At 40.1% G+C, this 23836-nt stretch overlaps 1 protein-coding gene across 2 annotated transcripts in view; it reads right to left on the bottom strand.

Annotated features, from left to right (window-relative positions):
• The window catches only part of BMP1 (bone morphogenetic protein 1), a 160218-nt gene that overhangs the window by 16062 nt on the left and 120320 nt on the right, over positions 1 to 23836 (bottom strand). For both annotated transcript variants that reach the window (XM_070765346.1, XM_070765345.1), the window contains exons 10-16: positions 22493 to 22595; positions 20450 to 20566; positions 14124 to 14269; positions 12810 to 13005; positions 11286 to 11411; positions 10402 to 10562; positions 8123 to 8303 (exon numbers count right to left, since the gene is read on the bottom strand). In XM_070765346.1, the coding sequence (XP_070621447.1) occupies positions 8123 to 8303; positions 10402 to 10562; positions 11286 to 11411; positions 12810 to 13005; positions 14124 to 14269; positions 20450 to 20566; positions 22493 to 22595 (1030 nt within the window). The remainder of the gene's footprint in view (positions 1 to 8122; positions 8304 to 10401; positions 10563 to 11285; positions 11412 to 12809; positions 13006 to 14123; positions 14270 to 20449; positions 20567 to 22492; positions 22596 to 23836) is intronic.

A 23836-nucleotide genomic window follows, 5' to 3' on the forward strand; every position in this document is an offset into this window, starting at 1 on the left:
CCGCCTCCTTTCCAATGTAAGACATACCCCGAAAGTAAGACGTAGTGGGGCTTTTGGGGGTAAAAAGAAAGTAAGACACTGTCTTACTTTTGGGGAAACACGATATTCCATTCCATTCCATTCTATTCTTACAGGAGCTATTTGAGCAACCGAAGCTCAGAAGGTAGGAACAAAGGTGTAGTCTAGCTTTATGAAAAGAAAGACTAGGGGAGACATGAAAACAGTTTTCCAATATCTCAGGGGTTGCCCCAAAGCAGAGGGAGTCAAGCTATTCTCCAAAGCACTTGAGGGTAGAACAAGAAGCAATGAGTGGAAACTAATCAAGAAGTGATGTAACCTAGAATTAAGGAGAAATTATAAAGCTGGGGAAACCCTACTGAATGGAAAGTGAGTGTTTTCTTTTTAAAAAGTGGAAAATTAATAAAATATATATTTAAAAAGAAAAAAAATGAGTCACCTGCGGTGCTCCACAGTTTCAAAAATGGAACCCCCCCCCCCAACTTGACAATGTGGGTTATATTGCAGGTTATTGAGAAAAGAATTAAGCTTATTTTTTCAAACTCAGAAAGATAACAGAAGTCTGGGATGGTCTTTTTTTTTGCAATCGGAACAGAATCCTCGTATCATAAGTGCCTTTAGAATTACTCCTCAAATTGCTTAGCAAATAAGATAATCAACTAGGAAATTGAAGTGAGAAACATCCCTTGGGTAAGGAATTCAACGTTGGCTTCGTCTTTCCACTGGAGATCAAAAAGCTCACATCAACACTAGAGGAAAAGAGACAAAAGGGAAGGGTTTGTGGCGTCCTGTTTTCAAAGTTTTCCTGGGGCAGTGTTTCCCAACCTTGGCAACTTGAAGATATCTGGACTTCAACTCCCAGAATTCCCTTAAGAACACAAGAGTTAAAGAGATGAGAAGAAATTTTTTACATAAATGGTATTATACACTGTTGTGATTCAGCCTGAGGCTGCTCAGGGACCAGCTTTGTCTCTGCTGGCTCCATGCCCAGAGGAGGATGACAGCGCAGAGGAGGGGGCTGAACAGTCGGACGGGGGAGAGGAGAGTCAGGAATGGGATGAAGGAGAACAGCATGAGAGCCCCGGGGGGGGGGTGCTCCCCCCAGCCAGTAGCTTGGAGTCATTAGGTGATGACGCACAAGCTGTCATTGACATGAGACAGAGACGTTCACAGCAACGAAAGGAGCAGTTAAAGAAATATTTTCACCCTTGAATTAGAAACAGCTGGGTTTGGGTGTGGTACTCATCAGCAGGGTTTAAAAGGCAGGCAAGGCCTTGAAGCCATGTGGAGTGTTATCAATTGGAGTTGCGATGACCTGTTTTGATTCTCAGCGTCTCTGATCTTGGCTTGTGGCCTCGCAGTCTGGAAGACTCGTGGGAGGCGTCTGTTTGCTATCTACAGCTTCGTCTTGGCAGCAAGAATCTGGTATTGCTTCATGGACTATTCCCTCCGTGTATATATTTGAAGTTCCAGCATTTTTCCTGTTTGTAAGGACATTTTCTGTTACCTGTGTTTTCCTTGAATTATATAAACTGCCTTTGCCTTTTACCAGTGTGTCTGGCTTCTCTTTTTGGGTTGGTATTGGCTTCTGGAGTGACCCAGACAGAACATACACCAGCACAACTTGCACACTTCCAGGGGAAAGAGAAAGGTAATTGTTGGCATGGTTGCCAAAAGAAAGGAATTTTCATGCATATGTTCTGGGAGTGTGTAGAAATTCAGAAAGTTTGGAAGGAAGTACAGAACGAAATAAATAAAATGTTAAATATTAATTGGATAATTACAAAAGAAATAGCGATATTAATTAAACAAAGAGAACTAAGAGATTTTAAAGAAATAAAAACTGCAGCACTGGAAAGCGCTCAAGCGGTAGTGGTATTGGGTTGGAAAGAGTCTATAAAATGGACACTACAGAACTGGTACTGGTACATGGTGGATCACATTCATTTTGAAATCATGGAAATAAGATTAAACAACTTTGATGAAAATAAACTGGAGAAGCTGATGGCACGATGGAATAAGGTGAAAGGTTATATGCTGAGTAGAATCTGTGACGCAAACTAGTAAATGTAGATTGTTCTGAGTTCGGGTTTTGCCCCGTGTAATATTTTGAGTGTCTATGTGACGTTTCGGTGAAATCACATTCACCATCATCAGGCTGAAGTTATAAGCTTCGTGCTGCTGTAAATATAGAATGTTTGCAACTGCCATTTGTCCCTTATATATAGTGTTGGGGGTGGAGATTTGGTTTGAATGTAGCAAATAGATTGGGTGACTATGTTTTAATGATTTGATTGGTTGGTGGAATCACATTTAGTTGAAGGATTGACATGGTGATGATTATGATATGTTTTTTTTGTTTAAGGCTGGTTTCCAAATCTCTAGCAGGCGGGACGTGTCATCTCATCTGTTCATGCTGAGGGGGTGTTTTTCTATCTCTACGGCCTCCATGATTATTCTTCTGTATACATTTTCTGTTTTGGAAAGTAATTTAGTTTTTTCAAAGTCAATTTCGTGCCTAGTAGTAGTAAATATTTGAACCCCCCGCAATTGGTGGTGGTGGTGATGGTTATTGTCAGTCGGGTGATGGGCACATGCACTGTGCACTGTTTTATGTTTGTATTATGTTTGTTTTATGTAACCATATCTACAAAATCAATAAAAATATATTTTAAAAAAACCAAAACTCCCAGAATTCCCCATTCTGGGAGTGGAAGTCCAAATATCTTCAAGTTGCCCAGGTTGGGAAACACTGTCCTGGGGGATCTGTTGACGATGAGAGGAAAGACCCCTTATTACAAGGCTTTGTTATTTTTGCAGCTATAGGAGGAGCAGGGTAGAAAAGGAGTAGGGGGCATAAGCCCCTTTTCCAACCCAGCCCAGAGATGATGAACTTAAACTAGGACAAAGAAAAAGAGAGCAAGGTACTCACCCTACTGCCCTTGGGATCTTCTTGGCTGAGTTGATTCTAGGAATCTTCTGGCTTCTTGATTGCTGGAGGAATCCTTGGAAGCTTTACGGGTCTTGTGTTGATTTATTAAACATCAAACCATGTCCCCAATTTCCAACTAAAACAGTTTTCGGTTTAGCTCAGGGATGTCAAACTTAATTTCCAATACAGTGGTACCTCTACCTACAAATGCCTCTACTTACGAACTTTTCTAGATTTTGGGTGTTCAAGATTTTTTTGCCTCTTCTCAAGAACCATTTTCCACTTACAAACCCGAGCCTCCAAAACTGTAACTGGAAAAGGCAGGGAGAAGCCTCCGTGGGGCCTCTCTAGGAATCTCCTGGGAGGAAACAAGGCCAGAAAAGGCAGGGAGAAGCCTCCGTGGGGCCTCGCTAGGAATCTCCTGGGAGGAAACAGGGCCAGAAAAGGCGGGGAGAAGCCTCCGTGGGGCCTGTCTAGGAATCTCCTGGGAGGAAACAGGGCCTCCACCCACCCTGTGGTTTCCCCAATTGCACGCATTATTTGCTTTTACACTGATTCCTATGGGAAAAATTGCTTCTTCTTAAAACTTTTCTTCCTAAGAACCTGGTCACGGAATGAATTAAGTCCGTAAGTAGAGGTACCACTGTATTGTCAAAGGAGATCCAATATTGGGTTGCTACCAAAACGGTTGAGGACAGTATACCAGTAGTGAAAGTTGTGTTGCGTGTACAGCTTCTATTCTCCTGTGTGTGCGCATGCACATCCCAGAGTGATTTTGCTTCCATGCATGCGCAAGAAGCCAAATCTCACAAGGGAATGCACATGAGAGAGACATTTTGGTAATTTTTTGTTTCCGCACATTTACAGAAGCAAATTTTTTTTGCTGAAATCTCTCTCACATGCACATCCCCTCACGATATTTTGCTCTCTGTGCATGCGCAGAAGGAAAAATCACACTGGGGCGCATGCACATGCAGGAGAACAGAAGCTGTGCGCACAGCGCACCAGTAGTGGCAGTAATGGCCAAGCACCTGAACTGCAATCATGTGAGTCTGGGGATGCTGCAATGTTCGAAAAATTGTCATAAGTAGTGATGGGCGAACCCAACGGTGTTCGGGTTCGGCACATTCGGACAAACTTTTGGCAAAATTCGGCTGAACCCGAACCGAACCTGAACCCAAACCTGAACGGGGAATCCCACCAAGAGATTCCGGGGTCGGAGCTTTGACGTCATGTATACCGGCAGGTTGCTAAGTACGCCAAGGTGATCACTTTCTGGATTCCGCCGCTGCGGTGTCCTTTTTCGTAAAAATAACAATGTTTATTTTTACGTGAAGACCTCCCTTTGAAGGAGCTGGGGAATCCCTCCCACGAAGAGATTCTGGGGGCGGGGCTTTGACATCACCGGCAGGTTGCTAAGGACGCCAAGGTGAGCACTTCCTGGATTCCATGGAATCCAGGAAGTGATCACCTCGGCATCCTTAGCAATCTGCCGGTGATGTCAAAGCTCTGAACGCTGAACGCGACTCCGAACTTTGCCCGAAGTTTAAAAAAATTTCGGGTTCGTGTTCAGCGTACCGAACACCGCAAAATTCGGTACGGACCCGAATTGTGCGAGTTCGGTTCACCCATCACTAGTCATAAGTCATGTGTCATTGTCATAAGTCTGTGACCGGCCTGCTCGCTATCTGTGACCAGTCCGCAGAGGTCAGGGTCCGCTCCAGTGCGAGAATGAAAGAGCTCACCGTGTCTACCGGGACTCATCTGGTTCCTGCTTTCCTGATGACGCGGTGAGCTCTTTCACCCTTGCACTGGAGCGGACCGCGACCTACCAAGAACGGCTGAGCACAGAAACCACGCAAACACTCCAGCGCAGTGACTGTGGTGCACCGTGTTGCCGTAAAGCAAACAATTAGGGGTCTGTAGACTGGGTCTGGGTGTTTAAGTCAGGCCATGGTCTGGGTCTTTACAATATATGGGTAGAAATGAGTTAATTATATTAGTCCGTCCCTCTGAAACCATCCCAATTTCTCATGCGGCCCCATGGCAAAATTAATTGCCCACCCCTGCACTACACAATACAGTGGTCCCTCGATTTTCGCAGGTTCGAACTTCGCAAAACGGCTATACCACGGTTTTTCAAAAATATTAATTAAAAAAAATACTTCGCTGTTTTTTTCTTATACCACGGTTTTTCCTGCCCGATGATGTCATACGTGATCACCAAACTTTCGTCCACCTTTAATAAATATTTTTTGTAATAAACTTTAATAAATAAACATGGTGAGTAATAATCTAAATGGTTGCTAAGGGAATGAGAAATTGCAGTTAAGGGAAGGCTTGTGATACTGTTCACAGCCAAAAATAGTGTATTTACTTCCGCATCTCTACTTCGCGGAAATTCGACTTTCGCGGGCGGTCTCGGAACGCATCCCCTGCGAAAATCGAGGGAACACTGTAATACCAACTTCCCCTATGCACATTCCCCACGAGAACTACGGGCCTTGCAACCTTACTTTCCAGATAACCCTCGTAGTTCAGCTATTTGTATGGTGTGAATTCCGGCCACTTATGTTAGCTGGATGAGTCTTGCAGAGAATTCTGCTTAGATAAACTTTCTTTTTTTTTTTTGACACAAAAGTTAACGCCACATTAAAACACAAGACAACATAAGCAGGTAATGGTTTCCCAACATCGTTTTTGCCCCCCCTAAGATCCCAGCAAGCATCAAAAATAACCTGGCTACACAGGATGGACTGAAAACAAGGAGAAGGGTGTGAGAGGTGGGGAGCGATGGAAATTTTGCTCCTTTTTAATGTGGCACACACACACACACTACACATAAAACATCGATCATTTCTGCAAGGAAGACAAACAACCTTCAAAATCGTTCCATCTTTAAAAAAATAAATAAAAGAAATGGGTGCTTCCTTATCAACTATCCTACAGTCAAGTTTTGGCCAAGGCAAGCAGAGAGCTGGGGAAGGCGCTGTTGAACTGGCCTCTTCGAACAAGAGGCCGGCCGTTAGCAGGGTGGGAGAAGAGAAAGGAAAAAACATCATGAGACCAAGCCAAGGAGAAGAGGCACGGCAGCTAGGACCAGCACAGAAGCAGGAGCAGCCGTCCATCCATGGAGCTTTAAAGCCTTGGTAAGTGAGCTAGCGAGATTTAAATAATATGGACCAGAGGATGCAGTGCCTGAAGAACAGAGGCTGGGCGGTTTGTTGGGGGGCTTTCGCTGGTTAAAAATGGGCTTTTTTGGTTTCAAACTTACACTGGAACCAACTATAGTTCTGAGCTCCAGATTTTGCAAAGTGGGGCTTATAATGGAAAGGATTTTTTTTAAAATAACTTTTTAATGGGGTTTTAGTTTTAGATAATGTTTTCGTTTTGGATAATGTTCGACTTCTTTTTATTGATTTGTATCTATTTCTATTGTATTTTTATTATTGTGGTAAACTGCCCTGAGTCCTTGGGGATTGGGCAACATAGAAGTCGAATAAATAAATAGATAGATAGATAGATAAATGGAAGGGACGAGAGGAGAGGAAGAGAAAAGAAAGAAAAAGTAAGAGAAGAAAAGAGAAGAAGAGAAGTTGACCAAAAAAAAGACCTTTTACACAATTTATTTATTTATTTATTTATTTATTTATTATTTAGATTTGTATGCCGCCCCTCTCCGCAATGCAAAATAAAAGAGTTGGATGGGAAGAAGTAGTGGCTTTTGAGCTGGATGCTATCTATCTGTCTGTCTATCTGTCTGTCTGTCTAGTCTGTCTGTCTAATCTATCTGTTTAATCTATCTGTCTAATCTCTCTCTCTCTCTTTCTCTCTCTCTATCTATTCTCTGTCTAATCTGTCTGTCTGTCTGTCTGTCTGTCTGTCTGTCTATCTATCTATCTATCTATCTATCTATCTATTTATCTATTTATCTATTTATCTATATCTATCTATCATTTATCTATCTATCATCTATCTATCATCTATCATCTATCTATCTATCTATCTATCTATCTATCTATCTATCTATCATCTATCTATCTATCTATCTATCATCTATCTATCTATCTATCTATCTATCTATCATCTATCTATCTATCTATCATCTATCTATCTATCTATCTATCTATCATCTATCTATCTATCTATCTATCTATCTATCTATCTATCTATCATCTATCTATCATCTATCTATCTATCTATCTATCTATCTATCTATCTATATAACATCTATCTATCTAACTATCTATCTATCTATCTATCTATCTATCTATCATCTAACTATCTATCTATCTATCTATCTATCTATCTAACTATCTATCTATCTATCTATCTATCTATCTATCTATCTATTTATCTATTTATCTATCTATCTATATCTATCTATCATTTATCTATCTATCATCTATCTATCATCTATCATCTATCTATCTATCTATCTATCTATCATCTATCTATCTATCTATCTATCTATCTATCTATCATCTATCTATCTATCTATCTATCTATCTATCTATCATCTATCTATCTATCTATCATCTATCTATCTATCTATCTATCTATCATCTATCTATCTATCTATCTATCTATCTATCATCTATCTATCATCTATCTATCTATCTATCTATCTATCTATCTATCTATCTATATAACATCTATCTATCTAACTATCTATCTATCTATCTATCTATCTATCTATCTATCTATCTATCATCTAACTATCTATCTATCTATCTATCTATCTATCATCTATCTATCTATCTATCTATCTATCTATCTAACATCTATCTATCTATCTATCTATCTATCTATCTATCTATCTATCTATCTAATAAATAAATATTATTTTAATATAGGTTTAATATCAGGTTTCCACCGTAGCTATAGTGCAAACCTGATAGGACAAGGAACTTTGGAACAGGACGGAGTAGCCTTACTGAGCCCAGCGATGCGTTTCCCAATGCGCAATCACAGCTGTTTCCTTCGGCCAAGAAAGAAAACTAAGGCCAGGATTCCTGGGTCTAAGATGGTGACATCTTCCATTTGGAGGAAACCAGGCACTGCATCCTCCTACACTTAACCCATCGTCGTTTCCAAAGGGAAGGTTAGTTGCTGGAGTGGGAAGAAGCGGGAGACAGACAGGCATGCTTTCAAGAGACCAGCTGGCTCTACCTGAGAAGAAGTGAGCTCGGAAGCCTTTCTTGGAGACGGTGTTGTCAGACTTGAATTCAATCCGCATGTTGTTGTACTGGGAGGTGATCACCTCGGGTTTCTCTGCTCCACAAAACTTCCCATGGAGCTTGGCTTCAGAAGTGAGGCCGCTGCGCACTTCCACAAAGTCATACTTGCACACCTAAAAGGGAAGCAAGAGGAAATAAGGGGCATACATAAGTGCACTTGTGTGCCTTTCATCCCCCTGTCCAATTGTCTTTCCTTTCTCTCACTTATCATATATATTTTCTTTCTTTCATATATCCTCTCCTCTAAGTTCACTTTACCCTTATATATATTTATTTTATTTATTTATTTTATTTATTTATTTTGTCCAATACACAATGAGGGTTTTAGTGGGTATATATCTATATACACATAGTAAAATACATGATGAAGGTTATAGAGGAGATACTCATAGTAAAATATATCTAAGAAATAATAGAAAAGAAGATAATAGAACATATCAATGAAAGAATAGAAGAAGAGATGTAGGAATAGAGGAAAGGTATAGGAGATATAGGAGAGCAATAGGACAGGGGACGGAAGGCACTCTAGTGCACTTGTACTCGCCCCTTACTGACCTCTTAGGAATCTGGAGAGGTCAACCGTGGATAGTCTAAGGGTAAAGTGTTGGGGGTTTGGGGATGACACTATGGAGTCCGGTAATGAGTTCCACGCATCGACAACTCAGTTACTGAAGTCATATTTTTTACAGTCAAGTTTGGAGCGGTTAATATTAAGTTTAAATCTGTTGTGTGCTCTTGTGTTGTTGTGGTTGAAGCTGAAGTAGTCGCCGACAGGCAGGACGTTGCAGCATATGATCTTGTGGGCAATACTTAGATCTTGTTTAAGGCGTTCTAAACTTTCTAGGCCCAGGATTGAAAGTCTAGTCTCGTAGGGTATTCTGTTTCGAGTGGAGGAGTGAAGGGCTCTTTGGACATTTTCAAGGGTGTTAATGTCTGAGATGCGATATGGGTTCCAAACAGATGAGCTGTATTCGAGGATGGGTCTGGCAAAAGTTTTGTAAGCTCTGGTAAGTAGTGTGAGATTGCCAGAGCAGAATTTACGTAGGATTAGGTTTACAACTCTTGAAGCCTTCTTGGCTATATTGTTGCAGTGGGCTTTGGCACTTAAATCTTTTGTTATTAGTATACCAAGGTCTTTAACCGAGTGGGGATTATCTGTGATAATTTGATTATTCAGTTCGTATTTGGAGTTCACATGTCTATTTTTCTTCCTATGTATTTGTGCATTGGACAAATGAATGAATGAATGAATGAATGAATGAATGAATGAATGAATAAATAAAATAAATAAAATAAATAAATAAAAATAATAATAATAAATAAAATAAATAATTCCCAGGTTTTGGAGGAGAAGAAATTGGGCAGAAACGGGCACAGCCAAGAGTTTGTTCTGCGCTCCACATAGAATTCTTTATTGGCCAAGTGTGATTGGACACAAAAGGAATTTGTCTTTGGTGCAGATGCTCTCAGTGTACATAAAAGGAAAATATAGATTTGTCAAGAATCATGAGGTTCAACACTTAATGATTGTCATAGGGGTCAAATAACAATCAGGAAACAATCAATATTAATAAAAAATCTTAAGGATACAAGCAACAAGTTACTGTCATACAGTCATAAGTGGGAGGAGATGGGTGATAGGAATGATGAGAAAAAACTACTAAAGTAACAGTAGTGCAGACTTAGTAAATTGTTTGACAGTGTTTAGGGAATTATTTGTTTAGCATAATAGAATAACAGAGTTGGAAGGGACCTTGGAGGTCTTCTAGTCCAACTCCTTGCTTAGGCAGGAAACCTAATTTTTATTAATATTGATTGTTTCTTCATTGCTTATTTGACCCCATGACAATCATTAAGTGTTGTTCCTCATAATTCTTGACAAATGTATCTTTTTCTTTTATGTTCACTGAGAGCATCTGCACCAAAGACAAATTCATTGCGTGTCCAATCACACTTGGCCAATAAAGAATTCTATTCTATTCTATTCCATTCCATTCCATTCTATTCTACTCTACATTATTATTATTATTATTATTATTATTATTATTATTATTATTATTATTATTATTAATTAGATTTGTATGCCACCCCTCTCCATAGACTCGGGGCGGCAACCCCATCCTCCATCACTGAAAATCCACAGCAGCTCGGGAGTTCCGAGATCTCCATCTGTGCTAACACACGGCCTCCTTTCTAAAGGACAATACTCACATCATTGCCTTCTGTCTCGAAGAAGTCAAATTGCAGGGATATGCGATACTGTGTGGGTGCCACCAGCTGCCAGATGCAGTTCTTGTTGGGTGGATATTCCTTCGGCCAGCCAGGGCTTGTGATGGAGCCATTGAGTTTGGTGAGGAACCCACCACAGGCAGCTGCAAGATACAAAACCGAACATAGTGGCTGAAACAAACACTACAGAAAAGACATTGAAACTCTAGAGGAGTGATGGCAAACCTTAGATAGATAGATAGATAGATAGATAGATAGATAGATAGATAGATAGATAGATAGAGAGATAGAGATAGATAGAGATAGAGATAGATAGATAGATTGACAGATAGATAGATAGATAGATAGATAGATAGAGATAGATAGATAGATAGATAGATAGATAGATTGATAGATTGATAGATAGATAGAGATATAGATAGTTAGATTGATAGATAGATTGATAGATAGATTGATAGATAGATAGAGATAGATAAAGATAGATAGATAGAGATAGATAGATAGATAGATAGATAAGACAGAGATAGTCAGATAGATAGGTAAGATGGATAGACAGACAGATAGATAGATAAGATAGAGATAGATAGATAGATAGATAGATAGATAAGATAGAGATAGATAGATAGGTAAGATGGATAGACAGACAGACAGACAGACAGACAGATAAGATAGAGATAGATAAGATAGATATGGGTGGCCAGCTGTCTGCAGAGGTTCTTACAAAGGGCTTATTTTGGGGACACAGCTTCTATTAGGCATACCCATATAAAACATGCTAGGTCTTATTTTCAGCACAGATCTTATTTCCAAAGAAACAGGGTACATGCATTCTTAGAACCAGAACAGATGCTTCCCTCATTGCTTACCTTCGCACTTGCGTTTGTCGGGAGCCAGCTCATAGCCAGGTTCACAGGCACACTTGTAGCTACCCAGGGTATTCACACAACGCTGCTCACATCCGCCGTTGTTTGGTCGCGAGCACTCATCCACTTCTGGAATGACAAAAGCAGTGAAGGTTCGATCTATTTCCTTTTTTTTTGGCTTATAGGCCAAAGTCGCATGCCAATAAAAGTGTGTGCAGGTGCTACCACACCTCTTCCCTCTTGCCATGATTGCGCACCCCCCTGCGCTGGCCCTTGCGCGTGTACACAATCCCTCCCACCTGCACGCATGTGCACAGGCCTCACTGAAGCCTGGGATGGTGAAAAAAATGGGCAAACAGGCAAACCGTAAGTTCAGAAAAACAGACTTCCGCTTTGCCCACTGTGCTGTGTTTTCGCATTCCAGAGGCTTCGTGAAGCCCCAGACCAGGGTTGGCTCTTCTATGACTTGTGGACTTCAACTCCCAGAATTCCTGAGCCAATCATGCCAGCTCAGGAATTCTGGGAGTTGAAGTCCACATGTCATAGAAGAGCTAACCTTGCCTAACCCTGCCCCAGAGTGTGAAAAATAGCACATTGGACAAACTGGAAGCTTGTTTTTGCGAACAGCCTTTCCCAAGGCCAAAAATCAGCTGGCTAGCGCATGATGCGCGCTGGAGCTGACACAGGACAATGCCCCATGTGCCTTCTGATATGGCTCTGTGGCATGTGTCGGTGATGGGCTCCTATGGGTGCAGTCAGGTACGTGATTATATGGCCAGCTGTACAAAACAAGAATTTGTTCTGGATGCAGAAAAAAAGCTGCTTGAAGGAAGTGCAGTAAAAGGTGGTGTATCTAGCAGTTGGGAAACAATTACAATTTTCCTGGGTTCAGTCTGCCACCCAGTGGCCCAATACAAACAGTCCTGCAGATACAAATCTTTGCCTGTTTGTCTACTCCTGCACTTAGAATTAGAAGAGAAGAGAAGAGAATTAGTACAGAAGAGAAGATAAGAGAAGGAATGGAATAGAATAGAATAGAATAGAATAGAACAGAACAGAATAGAATTCTTTATTGGCCAAGTGTGATTGGACATACAAGGAATTTGTCTTTGGTGCATATGCTCTCAGTGTGCATAAAGAAAAAAAATAAATTACATTAACCAAGAATTGTAAGATACAACACAGTGATAGAATGGAATGGAATGGAACAGAATAGAATATTGAAAATATTTGAAATTATTATTATTTTTTGGGGGGGGATATTTTTGAATTGTTTTCTTCTGCGTTTTTCTTCTGTGCATGAGCAGGAGACAAATTTCCAGCGCTGCGCATGTGTCACCCTCTTGTTTATGGCTTTTGGGGGGATTAAAAAAAAACTCGGCACTGCGCATACGTGCCCATGAGACGCAGCCGCATGGCCCAGTAGGACGAGAACCAGCAGCGAGGTAAGTTCAAACCCAACCCAGGTGCTGCTCATCCTAAGATTTATCCAACCCTGCCTCGAATCATTCAAGCTCTATCCCCTACCTTTGAAGTAGTTGACCGCAAAGCCTGCTTTGTTGATGGACCCGTCGGACACAAACCTCATCCACAACTTGTTGGAGGTGCTCTTAATATCGTCGGGCTTGTCATAACCACAATACCTTCCGATCACAGGGTCTGACTCTGAACTGCCATCCCGGATCTCCAGATAGTCGTAAGCACAATTGTCGTGGCGCTCGATCTGTGGAGAGATGGAAGAAAGGGAGGAGGAGAACATGGACATGTCGATAGACTGCTGAGGTTTCTTTTGGAAAATGTCTATCAGCTCTTGGGAGTTTGCGAAAGGCAAGGAGGGTGGGGGCAATCCTAATCTCTGGGGGGAGCTGGTTTCAGAGGGTTGGGGCCGCCACAGAGAAGGTTCTTCTAAAAAAACCCTTATTATAAAACCAAACATACATACAAACATACCATGCATAAATTGTAAAGGCCTAGGGGGAAAGAATATCTCAGTTCCCCCATGCCTGACAGCAGAGGTGGGTTTTAAGAAGCTTATGAAAGGCAAGGAGGGTGGGGGCAATTCTAATCTCCGGGGGGGGGGGGCTGGTTCCAGAGGGTCGGGGCCGCCACAGAGAAGGCTCTTCCTCTGGGTCCCGCCAGACGACATTGTTTCGTTGACGGGACCCGGAGAAGGCCAACTCTGTGGGACCTAACCGGTCGCTGGGATTCGTGCGGCAGAAGGCGGTCTTGGAGATATTCTTGCCCGATGCCATGAAGGGCTTTATAGGTCACAACCAACCCTTTGAATTGTGACCAGAAACTGATCGGCAACCAATGCAGACTGCAGAGTGTTGGTGTGACATGGGCATACCTAGGGAAGCCCATGACTGCTCTCGCTGCCGCATTCTGCACGATCTGGAGTTTCCGAACACTCTTCAAAGGTAGCCCCATGTAGAGAGCGTTACAGTAGTCGAGCCTCGAGGTGATGAGGGCATGAGTGACTGTGAGCAGTGAGTCCCGAGATTTGGCTTTTGCGCATGCACCGAAGCAAAAATATCAGCGAAAATTGCTGAAATATCACTCACGTGCATATCCTCACATAAGATGTGCAAAACCATGTGCAGAAGCAAAATCTCGTGAGGGGCATACTCCTACACGCCGGAAGCACATCCACCCATTGCCGGGACCACATCGATAGCACCGGTGGCAGGCAGCCCGTCAGTGATCCTTCCAGTCATGCCCATCAAGCCACGCCCACCAAGCCACAGCCACAGAACCAGTAGCAAAAAAAAAATCGGATTTCCCCACTATGTGGTAGTCTTAGCACCCATGCTAAAATGCTGTGGGAATTTCTTCTGATACCTCGAAGGACAGGAAAGTGAGCCCGACGTGGAATCCTTCCGAAACTGTAATCTTCCACGTACACAATTTATTGGGTCGATAGTCATCAGGATAGTTGGGAGACTGGATGTGCCCGTTGTCTTTTTTCATGTCTCCTCCACAGATGGCTGGAAGAAAAAAAATAGTTATTATTATTATTTATTAGATTTGTATGCCGCCCCTCTCCGTAGACTCGGGGCGGCTCCCAACAGTAATAAAAACAATATATAGTGACAAATCTAATAGTTAGACTCTAAAATAACAATAGTACATTTAAAAAGTCTAAAAAGCAAGGAACCCCAATATATAAAAACATACATACAGTCATATCATGCACAAAAACTACATAGGCAGGGGGATATGTCTCAGTTCCCCCACGCTTGACGACAGAGGTGGGTTTTAAGGAGTTTACGAAAGGCAAGGAGGGTGGGGGCAGTTCTAATCTCTGGAGGGAGCTGATTCCAGAGGGTCAGAGCCGCCACGGAGAAGGCTCTTCCCCTGGGTCCCACCAGACACCATTGTTTAGTCGACGGGCCCTGGAGAAGAGCAACTCTGTGGGACCTAACCGGTCGCTGGGATTCATGCGGCAGAAGGCGGTCTCGTAGATTATTGGATTGATAGCTTGATTGGTGAATGCTGAAGGCAAAGGACAGCAAGGGGTCTTTCCTTATTTTCATCCCTACAAAATTGATCCCTTTGGGTTGTGCTAAAAGAAATTGACTGAAGAACCAAAGGAACCAAGGTCATCTAGGGCAGGAGTTCCACAAAAAGTTGTCCCTGAAGACGTCTGCGTCACACGCAGATCCTTCTCCTCTTTCCTACACTCTTTCTTTTCTTTTATTCATTTTCTTCTCTTTTCCCGTCTTTCCACTTATCTTTTTTTCTGTAAATTTGATATCTCTCTCTTTTCAATCTTTAAATTTAGAAAATATTCTCATCAATTTGTTATTAGCTAATATATATTAACATGAGATGTAACATTTATTATTAAAACCTAAGAAAATTCTTGATAATACTAAGGATATTGTTTATCTACTGTTTATTTACAATGTTTAAGAAATACAACACTGTTATCAAGAATTACATGTATTATAATCTGCAACTTACAATGTATAATTGTATTGCTTACCTGAACCGCTTGATTTCGTATTTCCCTTCCCTATCCCCCCTCACCCCCCCTTTGTTTTCTGTATATTCCTTCCTACTCCCCACTACCCTTTCCCTTTTTCCTTTTTCCCTATATTTACAAATAAAGTATATATATTTTTTTAAAAGGAATAATAAATGAATACTTGCAATGCTGGGGGGAAAAAAAGACTCGTGGATTTCAACTCCCAGAACTTGGCTGGCTGAGGAACTCTGGGAGTTGAAGTCCACGAGTCTTAAAGGTGCCAAGATTGGAGACCCCTCATCTAGGGAGCATCACAATTTGCAGTGAAAGATGTTGAAACAAAATGCATAAGCCACGCCCACAGTGTGGTAGTAAAAATTTTGGTAGCCCACCACCGGGTCAAACACAACCCTGATGTGACTCTCAATGAAATCGAATTTCACAGCCCCGTTTTAGACAGAAGGTAGTTAAAAAGAACAATTAGAAGGCATCGTGCAGCTATTCATTAATTCCCTTCTAAATACCTTTTCGTAGTATTAAACAAAGACATAAGATCAGACTGAGATAATATATGGGATAATTGGTACAAATGGACCACCGCAAAAAAATACCTAATTTTTATTTCATAAACCAATAAATTTCTCTTATCTTTGACTGTTTTGAACTTAAAATTATCATTGATTAATAAAACAATTCCAATACTGACTGTTAAAAAAATCTGACCAGAAACTGATTCCGACATTACTCTTTTTACCTGTTTTTTAAACTTAATTAAATAATCATTTCCACTATAATTTCACAACCTAATTATCTATCTTACTTTATATTAATCAAGCTATACCTTTTTCTTTTTCAACATTTACTACCTAGATATAAACATATTTTCTTTTTCTTTTTTTCTTTTTTTTAATTGATATATTACTTATACACCCACTAATATATCAATACACCTTGTGGTATCTCCTGATAATTTCTGCTAGCCAGGCAGTTTTCCCCCCTCCACTCTTCCTTATTAATTTAACCTCTTTACTATTTATACTTCTTCTTTCCTAATTATTTTATACAACCTTAATCTTACTCTCCTATTTACCTTTTTACAAAATACTCTTCTAACTCTGTTTACTATCATTTATTATTCTTATAGGTTTCAATTAACATGATAAGATAGATAAATGGATTATTAATAGTAATAAGGTACAAATACAGTAGTACCCCTAGATACGAGCATAATTCGTTCCAGAAGGGAGCTTGTATGTCGAGGCAACTCGTATCTGGAACAAATAACTTTAGACGTTGTTTTTCCCCTCCGAGATAACCAAAAGCAAGGATTCTTGCGCCACCTAGTGGACGCTCGGTTCGTATCCCGAATTTGAGCTCGGGACTAGAACAGAAATGTCTCTCCCCTCGTGGCTCGTATCTTGAAATACTCGCATGTAGAGCAGCTCGTATCTAGAGGTACTACTGTACTAACGATCAAAACAGTGAATTTTTCTTACAATGTAAGATATACACTTTGAAATGTAATATCGTGTAACAAATACCCCTACCCTTTTGATTTTATGTACCCCCTTCTTTCCTCCCACCTATTTACCCCTTGTTATTTAATAAACTTTATTTCTAAAATAAATAAAAAAATTCGGTAGCCCACCACTGGGTCAAACACAACCCTGATGTGACCCTCAATGAAATCGAGTTTTACATAGGGAAAGTTTATAAATATATGATTGCCCATAAAAATATAGATTTGACCTTAAAGGATAACATGATAAGTTGGTGCAAATTGATATAGATACATGGGAAAATATTTGGATCTCAAATTGGAAAATGACAAAATCAGTTTCCCTAAAAGAAAACCCAATTAAAATGTTCTATAGGTGGCACCTTCCACCAAATAGGATAGCAAAAATGTTCCCAAAGATTTCCCCACTATGTTGGAAGTGTAAGAAGGAAATAGGGTCCTATTACCATCAATGGTGGATGTGTAGTAAAGTTAAGCTTTACTGGAAAATGATAGAAAGAATAATAAAAGAAATAATAAAACAGGAGATAGAAATAACCCCGGAATTTTATTTACTGGGTATAACCAATCAGAAATATAAGAAAGAAATTTTACATTTAGTTATTCATATTTTAACCGCGGCCAGGATAATATATGCGCAAAATTGGAAAGGGGAAAATATCCCCAAAGAAGAGGAAGTTATTAAGAAAATATTAGATTGCGCTGAAATTTTAACCAACAAGACGGTTAAAAGATCAAGAAGAAACAGAATTTTATGAGATATGGAACAAAGTGTATATACGGATAAACAAGAAGAAATATTAAAAGTAAAAATAAACAAATAAATAAATAAGAAAATTGTATTAGTAGAGATATGATTTAAGTGTTATGTTAGAATGAGTAGGGATATGATTTAGAATAGAATAGAATAGAATAGAATTTTTATTGGCCAAGTGTGATTGGACACACAAGGAATTTGTCTTGGTGCATATGCTCTCAACGTACATAAAATAAAATATACATTTGTCAAGAATCATGTGGTACAACACTTAATGATTGTCATAGGGGTCAAATAAGCAATGAAGAAGCAATATTAATAAAAATCTTAGGATATACGCAACAAGTTACAGTCATACAGTCAACATGGGAGGAAATGGGTGATAGGAATGATGAGAAAAACTAGTAGAATAGAAGTGCAGATTTAGTAGAAAGTCTGACATTGTTGAGGGAATTATTTGTTTAGTAGAATGATGGCGTTCGGGAAAAAACTGTTCTTGTGTCTACTTGTCTTGGTGTGCAGTGTTATGTTATGTTAGAATTAGTTTATGTATGAAGATTTATTATAAAAAGTTAAACAAATTTCTTCTTTTCATTTAAAGTAAAAAGTCGATTTTAAGCTTTTTTAAATGTATTCTTTTTTCTGTATTGAAATTTTACTTCTAGAATAAGCGGGGAAGATACAACCCCACTTCTATGTTAAATGTATGTTTGTCGATTTTGTCCATTTTAAGAAAATTAATAAAATTTATTGGGAAAAAAAAAGAAATCGAGTTTTACAGCCCCGTTTTAGACAGAAGGTACTTAAAAAGAACAGTTAGAAGGCATCGTGCAGCTATTCATTAATTCCCTTCTAAATACCTTTTACGTGGTATTAAACAAAGAAAGAAGATCAGGCTGAGAAAAGATCGTGACAGACTAAAGATGTTTGCCCATCAATAAAAATACGATCAGGAAATGGCCTTCGAGGCAGAAGACATTTAATACGATTTGTCTATTGTTATTTCTGGCGCTGCAAGCTCTTTGGAAATGAATTCATTACGCTACCCTATTATTAATGTTTAATCAATTTTTTATTGCTTAACTAGGAAGCGCTGCACTGCAAAAGAAAAGAAAAAAATAACCGTGTGTTGCAATGTCATTACACATCCACCTGCCCTTTGAAATGTTAGTTACATTTCCCCCCCCACTTCCCTGGAAATAAAGGTTAAGGTGAAAGGTCTGTTCTCAGAGATGGGTAGGCCTTCACTTACAGCCATTTATTTAGCAATCGTTCAGAATTAAGTAATGAAAAATAACTTGTGACTGGTCCTCACACCTAGGATGGTTGCAGGAACAGGTGACTTGAAATGGCAGGATTACCTGACTGTAATTTGTGATTTTCTCAGTAGGCTTCCAACAAGCAGAGGCAAGGAAGGAAGCCACTTAAAGGTCATGGCAAAAAAGGGTTGTAAAATTATACACGGATTCCTTCACAACCGCATCTTTTAGCAAGAGAGGTTGTTTTTCTGTCAGTGCTATGCACATAACAGTTGGGTTTGGCAATACATAAACAATCTAACAATGAATGCTTGTATGTATCGAAACACTGTGGCTTTAAGAGTTAGCGTTGGGAATTGCCACAAGAGGGAGCCAGAAGCCTGATTCTCTCCCTGTGTTTTCTACTCATTTGTGCTGATTCATGGTGACTGCTGTAGTAAGAACTGTGTGTTCGATGATGGTTTATGTATTTGTAAGCTGTAGAAGTGAGGCTTGTTGCATTGTTAATGTATTGAGAGATATTGACTGATTTGACTATGTATGACTGGACTATTTAACTTGACTATGATATTTGCTAAAGTAAATACTATTGTATACACTTTATCTGCTTTGTATGACTGAGTCATTATTCATATCTACTGACTATCTGCTGGATATCTGCTACAATTCCATGTTTCCTTTGCGTATGTGTATCCTTGATAACTCAGTCAATCAATCAATCAATCAATCAATCAATCAATCAATACAATAAACAAACAAAAAACACCTCTCTTGACCATTGCAGTGATTCATTTAATAACTGTGGCACAAAAGGTTGCAAAATGGGGCAGAATTCACTTAACAACTATCTCGTTTATGTTGTGGTTAGTTCTGGCCCAGCTCCTGCCCCAAGGAATGTGGAGATGGATGTGGGGGAAACATCCACATGCCACAGGCCTGTTTTGCTCCCTATAGAATCTGCTGACGAAGTCTCCTCTGACCAAGGAAGCGTGAGTAACAGGAAAGAGGGAAGTTTGGCAGACAGCCCAGGAAGAGATCAATCATCCTTATCATCTCTGGATTCTGAACAAGAACTTATGACAGACCCACGCATGCGTAGAGTGATGCATAGGAGAGAACAACTGAAGGATTATTACAGGAGATAAGAGAGGCCACCTGTGGTTGGGTGGGCTGCTGTAATTAGTGTTACAGATAAAAAGAGCAGCGTGCTGGTTTAGCCTCGTGGAAGTTTATCTGATTCATAGTTTCATCAAGATCATGGTTTTGCTGTTTCCCTGTTCAAGACTGTGTGTGGACTTTCTGGACTTTGGAATTGGACTCAATTTCCCAGTTACTGGGTGAGAAATTGGATTGCATTGAACCTGTGCCTTGTGTGTACCAGAAAATCCCTTTGACATTTAAAAAGGGAGCTGTTTCTGTTTTTCTGTTGATAAAGACTTTTGGTTTTCCTTCTATCGTGTGGTGTGTGTCTTTTTGGACTAATTACCCTGTAATTACGGGCGGTTGAGACACGCCGGCAGAACAGTTTAGCAACAGAAATATTGGAACCACCTGTAGTTATTTCAATCTACGACAACCTTGTGCCTAAATATGTGATTCTTTGATCTTTGTTTCTGTTTTCTGTGCCCCGAATTACTTGGACTATGAAGGAAAATATTCTACCTTCGTAGACCGCAAAGAATCCTCGTCCGACCCAGTTGCTGCTGCTGCGGAATTCGATCCAAAGGCGGCTGTCAGTGGAGATAATCGAGTCTGGGAGTTTATTTCCACAGAATCTACCTAGAGGGGAAAGAAAAAACAACCAACGCACATGATTGACGTGTGTTTATTATGATGATTTTTTAAAAAAATAGACTTTTATTTTAAGTTTTATTAAGTTTATATATACTGCTCAAAAAAATAAAGGGACCCCTCAAATAACACATCCTAGATCTGAATGAATGAAATATTCTCATGGAATACTTTGTTCTGTACAAAGTTGAATGTGCACAACAGCAATGTGTAATGGATTGTCAGTCACTGTTGCTTCTTAAGTGGAAAGATTGATTTCACAGAAGTTTGATTTATTTGGAGTTATATTCTGTTGTTTAAGTGCTCCCTTTATTTTTTTTGAACAGTGCACATTTAAAAACATTACCAAAAACAAAACAAAGAAAAAGACAGATACCACAAAACAAAATCAATTATTTCATTAATTTCCATTAATCTCTAAATTCATTTTACAGAGCTATATATTGACGATAAATGTTCAACATTTATACAATACTGTATATAGTTAACAAAATACTTCTCACATTTCCATAATTTCTCCTCAATTTTATATGCTATTAAATGCTAAGTTTGTTCATTTAATTGATTGACAGTAAGTTCCTGTGCTGTGTGGTTTAGATTAGCTAGAAATCAGGAAATCCTGCTTTCTAACTAATCTAGATTGTGTGGCACAGCTGATTGCCACACAGCTGAATGTCGGATATACCAGTTTGCCCGAACCAGTAGCATTTCTTATTATCAGTTTGGGTGAACCGGTCTGAACCGGTAACATTTCACCTCTGAACTGAATGGAGCGTTCACTGGCTTGAAGCCGTTTCTGTTGCCAATGAAGAGTTTGCTGCTGATATTTATTCATCGTACTCAGAGAGAGAAGTACCTGCCGCTACCTAGGCTCGAATTCACAGCCTTCTGATTATGAGACAAAAGATCCAACTCTGGATTACTGCACCACATTTACCTATCTTTATTACTAGGGTCTATTTCAACAAATGAGGAGGTACTTAATGCTTCGTGTCCGTACTGCTTCCCAAAACTTTTGTAATAACATCTTGTCTGTCGGCGACTACTTCAGCTTCAACCACAACAACACAAGAGCTCACAACACATTTAAACTTAATATTAACCGCTCCAAACTTGACGGTAAAAAATACGACTTCAGTAACCGAGTTGTTGAAGCGTGGAACTCATTGTCGGACTCTGTAGTGTCATCCCCAAACCCCCAACACTTTACCCTTAGATTATCCACGGTTGACCTATCCAGATTCCTAAGAGGTCAGTAAGGGGTGTGCATAAGTGCACTAGAGTGCCTTCCGTCCCCTGTCCTATTGCTCTCCTATATCTCCTATACCATTCTTCTTTCCTATATTTATTCTATTCTTTCACTGATATATTTTATTCCTATTTCTTCTCTTCTCTTCTTTCTTAGATATACTTTACTATGAGTATATCCTCTATAACCTTCATTATATATTTACTATATGTATACCCAATATAACTCTCATTGTGCAATGGACAAAATCAATCAATCAATCAATAAAATAAATAAATAAATAAACAAAACAACACACACACATACAAAACACTGGGTTCTCCAAAGGGGAAGGAAGTCAATTAATGAGTTTAGGAGATGTTTTGATTGTTAAATATGTTCCTCCATGAAATACGACCACATGCATTACCACCAATATTGCTGTATAGCTTGATTGATGGGCACAATAACACAGTGACTCCGTGGTTTCCTTGTAACATCACGTTTTAATAACCACAAGAAAAACAACAACTCAATAACACCTGTGTGACTAAAACCTGCCAGCACTGTTTGACAGCTCCGTTTTTATAGTCGGCTGTCAAACTCACAGGCTACCATGGTTCCCGCTCCAAGGGTGGCCCCCTAGTGGCCTTCCAGTACATTACAAGTGTGTTCTCATTGGTTACCTCGCAAGGGAGCTTTTCTCCAGAATCCGTCTCTCACCTCCACATAGTCATACCAACACAGCCGGCTGCGGTATAGATCCAGGGATGTAAAGTTCAGAATGATCTGGAAAGCAAACAGAAGTCACACTGCCCTAAGTAGAAAGTCGGTCTGAAACATTACTTAGGCATGTCCTTGTCAGCAACTTTAAGGCAGAAAAGCAAGAATTTGCTAACACTTGGAAATCAAAGCTTCTATAGTATTAACTGAGGATTGACGCTGTTCGCATTTGCTTACATTCATCCCATCTTGACCTTGGAAGATGTCAAGATTTAAGAGAGTACTTTTAAAGAGGAAAGTGAGAAACCTAAATCCTAGTCAGGTTCCGAGTGATGAAAATACCATATAGTGGTACCTTTACCTACGAACTTAACTTACGAACTTTTCTAGATAAGAACTGGGTGTTCAAGATTTTTTGCCTCTTCTCAAGAACCATTGTCCACTTACAAACCCGAGCCTCGAAAACTAACGGGAAAAGGCAGGGAGAAGCCTCCATGGGGCCTCTCTAGGAATCTCCTGGGAGGAAACAGAGCCGGAAACGGCCAGGAGAAGACTTTGAGGGGCCTCTCTAGGAATCTCCTGGGAGGAAACAGAGCCAGAAACGGCTGGGAGAAGACTTTGAGGGGCCTCTCTAGGAATCTCCTGGGAGGAAACAGGGCCAGAAAAGGCAGGGAGAATCCTCTGTGGGGCCTCTCTAGGGATCACCTTGTAGGAAACAGAGCCAGAAAAGGTGGGTAGAAGCCTCCATGGGGCCTCTCTAGGAATCTCCTGGGAAGAAGCAGGGCCTCCACCCTCGCTGTGGTTTCCCCAATCGCACACATTGTTTGCTTTTACATTGATTCCTATGGGAAAAATTACTTCTTCTTACAAACTTTTTTACTTAAGAACCTGGTCACGGAACGAATTAAGTTCGTAAGTAGAGGTATCACTGTATACAGATACTGTATTTTTTTGGAGTATAAGGGGCACCTATTCCCCCCTAAAAGAGGCTGAAAATTTGCGTGCGTCTTATACTCCAAATGTAGCTTTTACGAAGCTTTCCCCCCCCCAACCTGACTCTAACGAGGTGCTAACAATCTTCCTGACTTTTCCTGGCTTGCAGGCTAATTTTCATTGCTACTCTCTCTGAAGAAGTTATTTTTTTCAGCCCTAACAAGGTGATAGCGATCTTCCCGGCTTGCAGGATTTTTTCATTCCTACTCATTCCAAAGAAGTTTTTTCCCCAGCCCTAAGTCTTTGCAGGCTTGTTTTCATTGCTACTCCCTCCGAATATTTTTTTCAGCTCTAACCAGGAGATAAAATAATGT

This window comes from Erythrolamprus reginae, chromosome 12, assembly GCF_031021105.1.
Source record: "Erythrolamprus reginae isolate rEryReg1 chromosome 12, rEryReg1.hap1, whole genome shotgun sequence".
In the NCBI taxonomy this organism is placed as follows: Eukaryota; Metazoa; Chordata; class Lepidosauria; order Squamata; family Dipsadidae; genus Erythrolamprus; species Erythrolamprus reginae.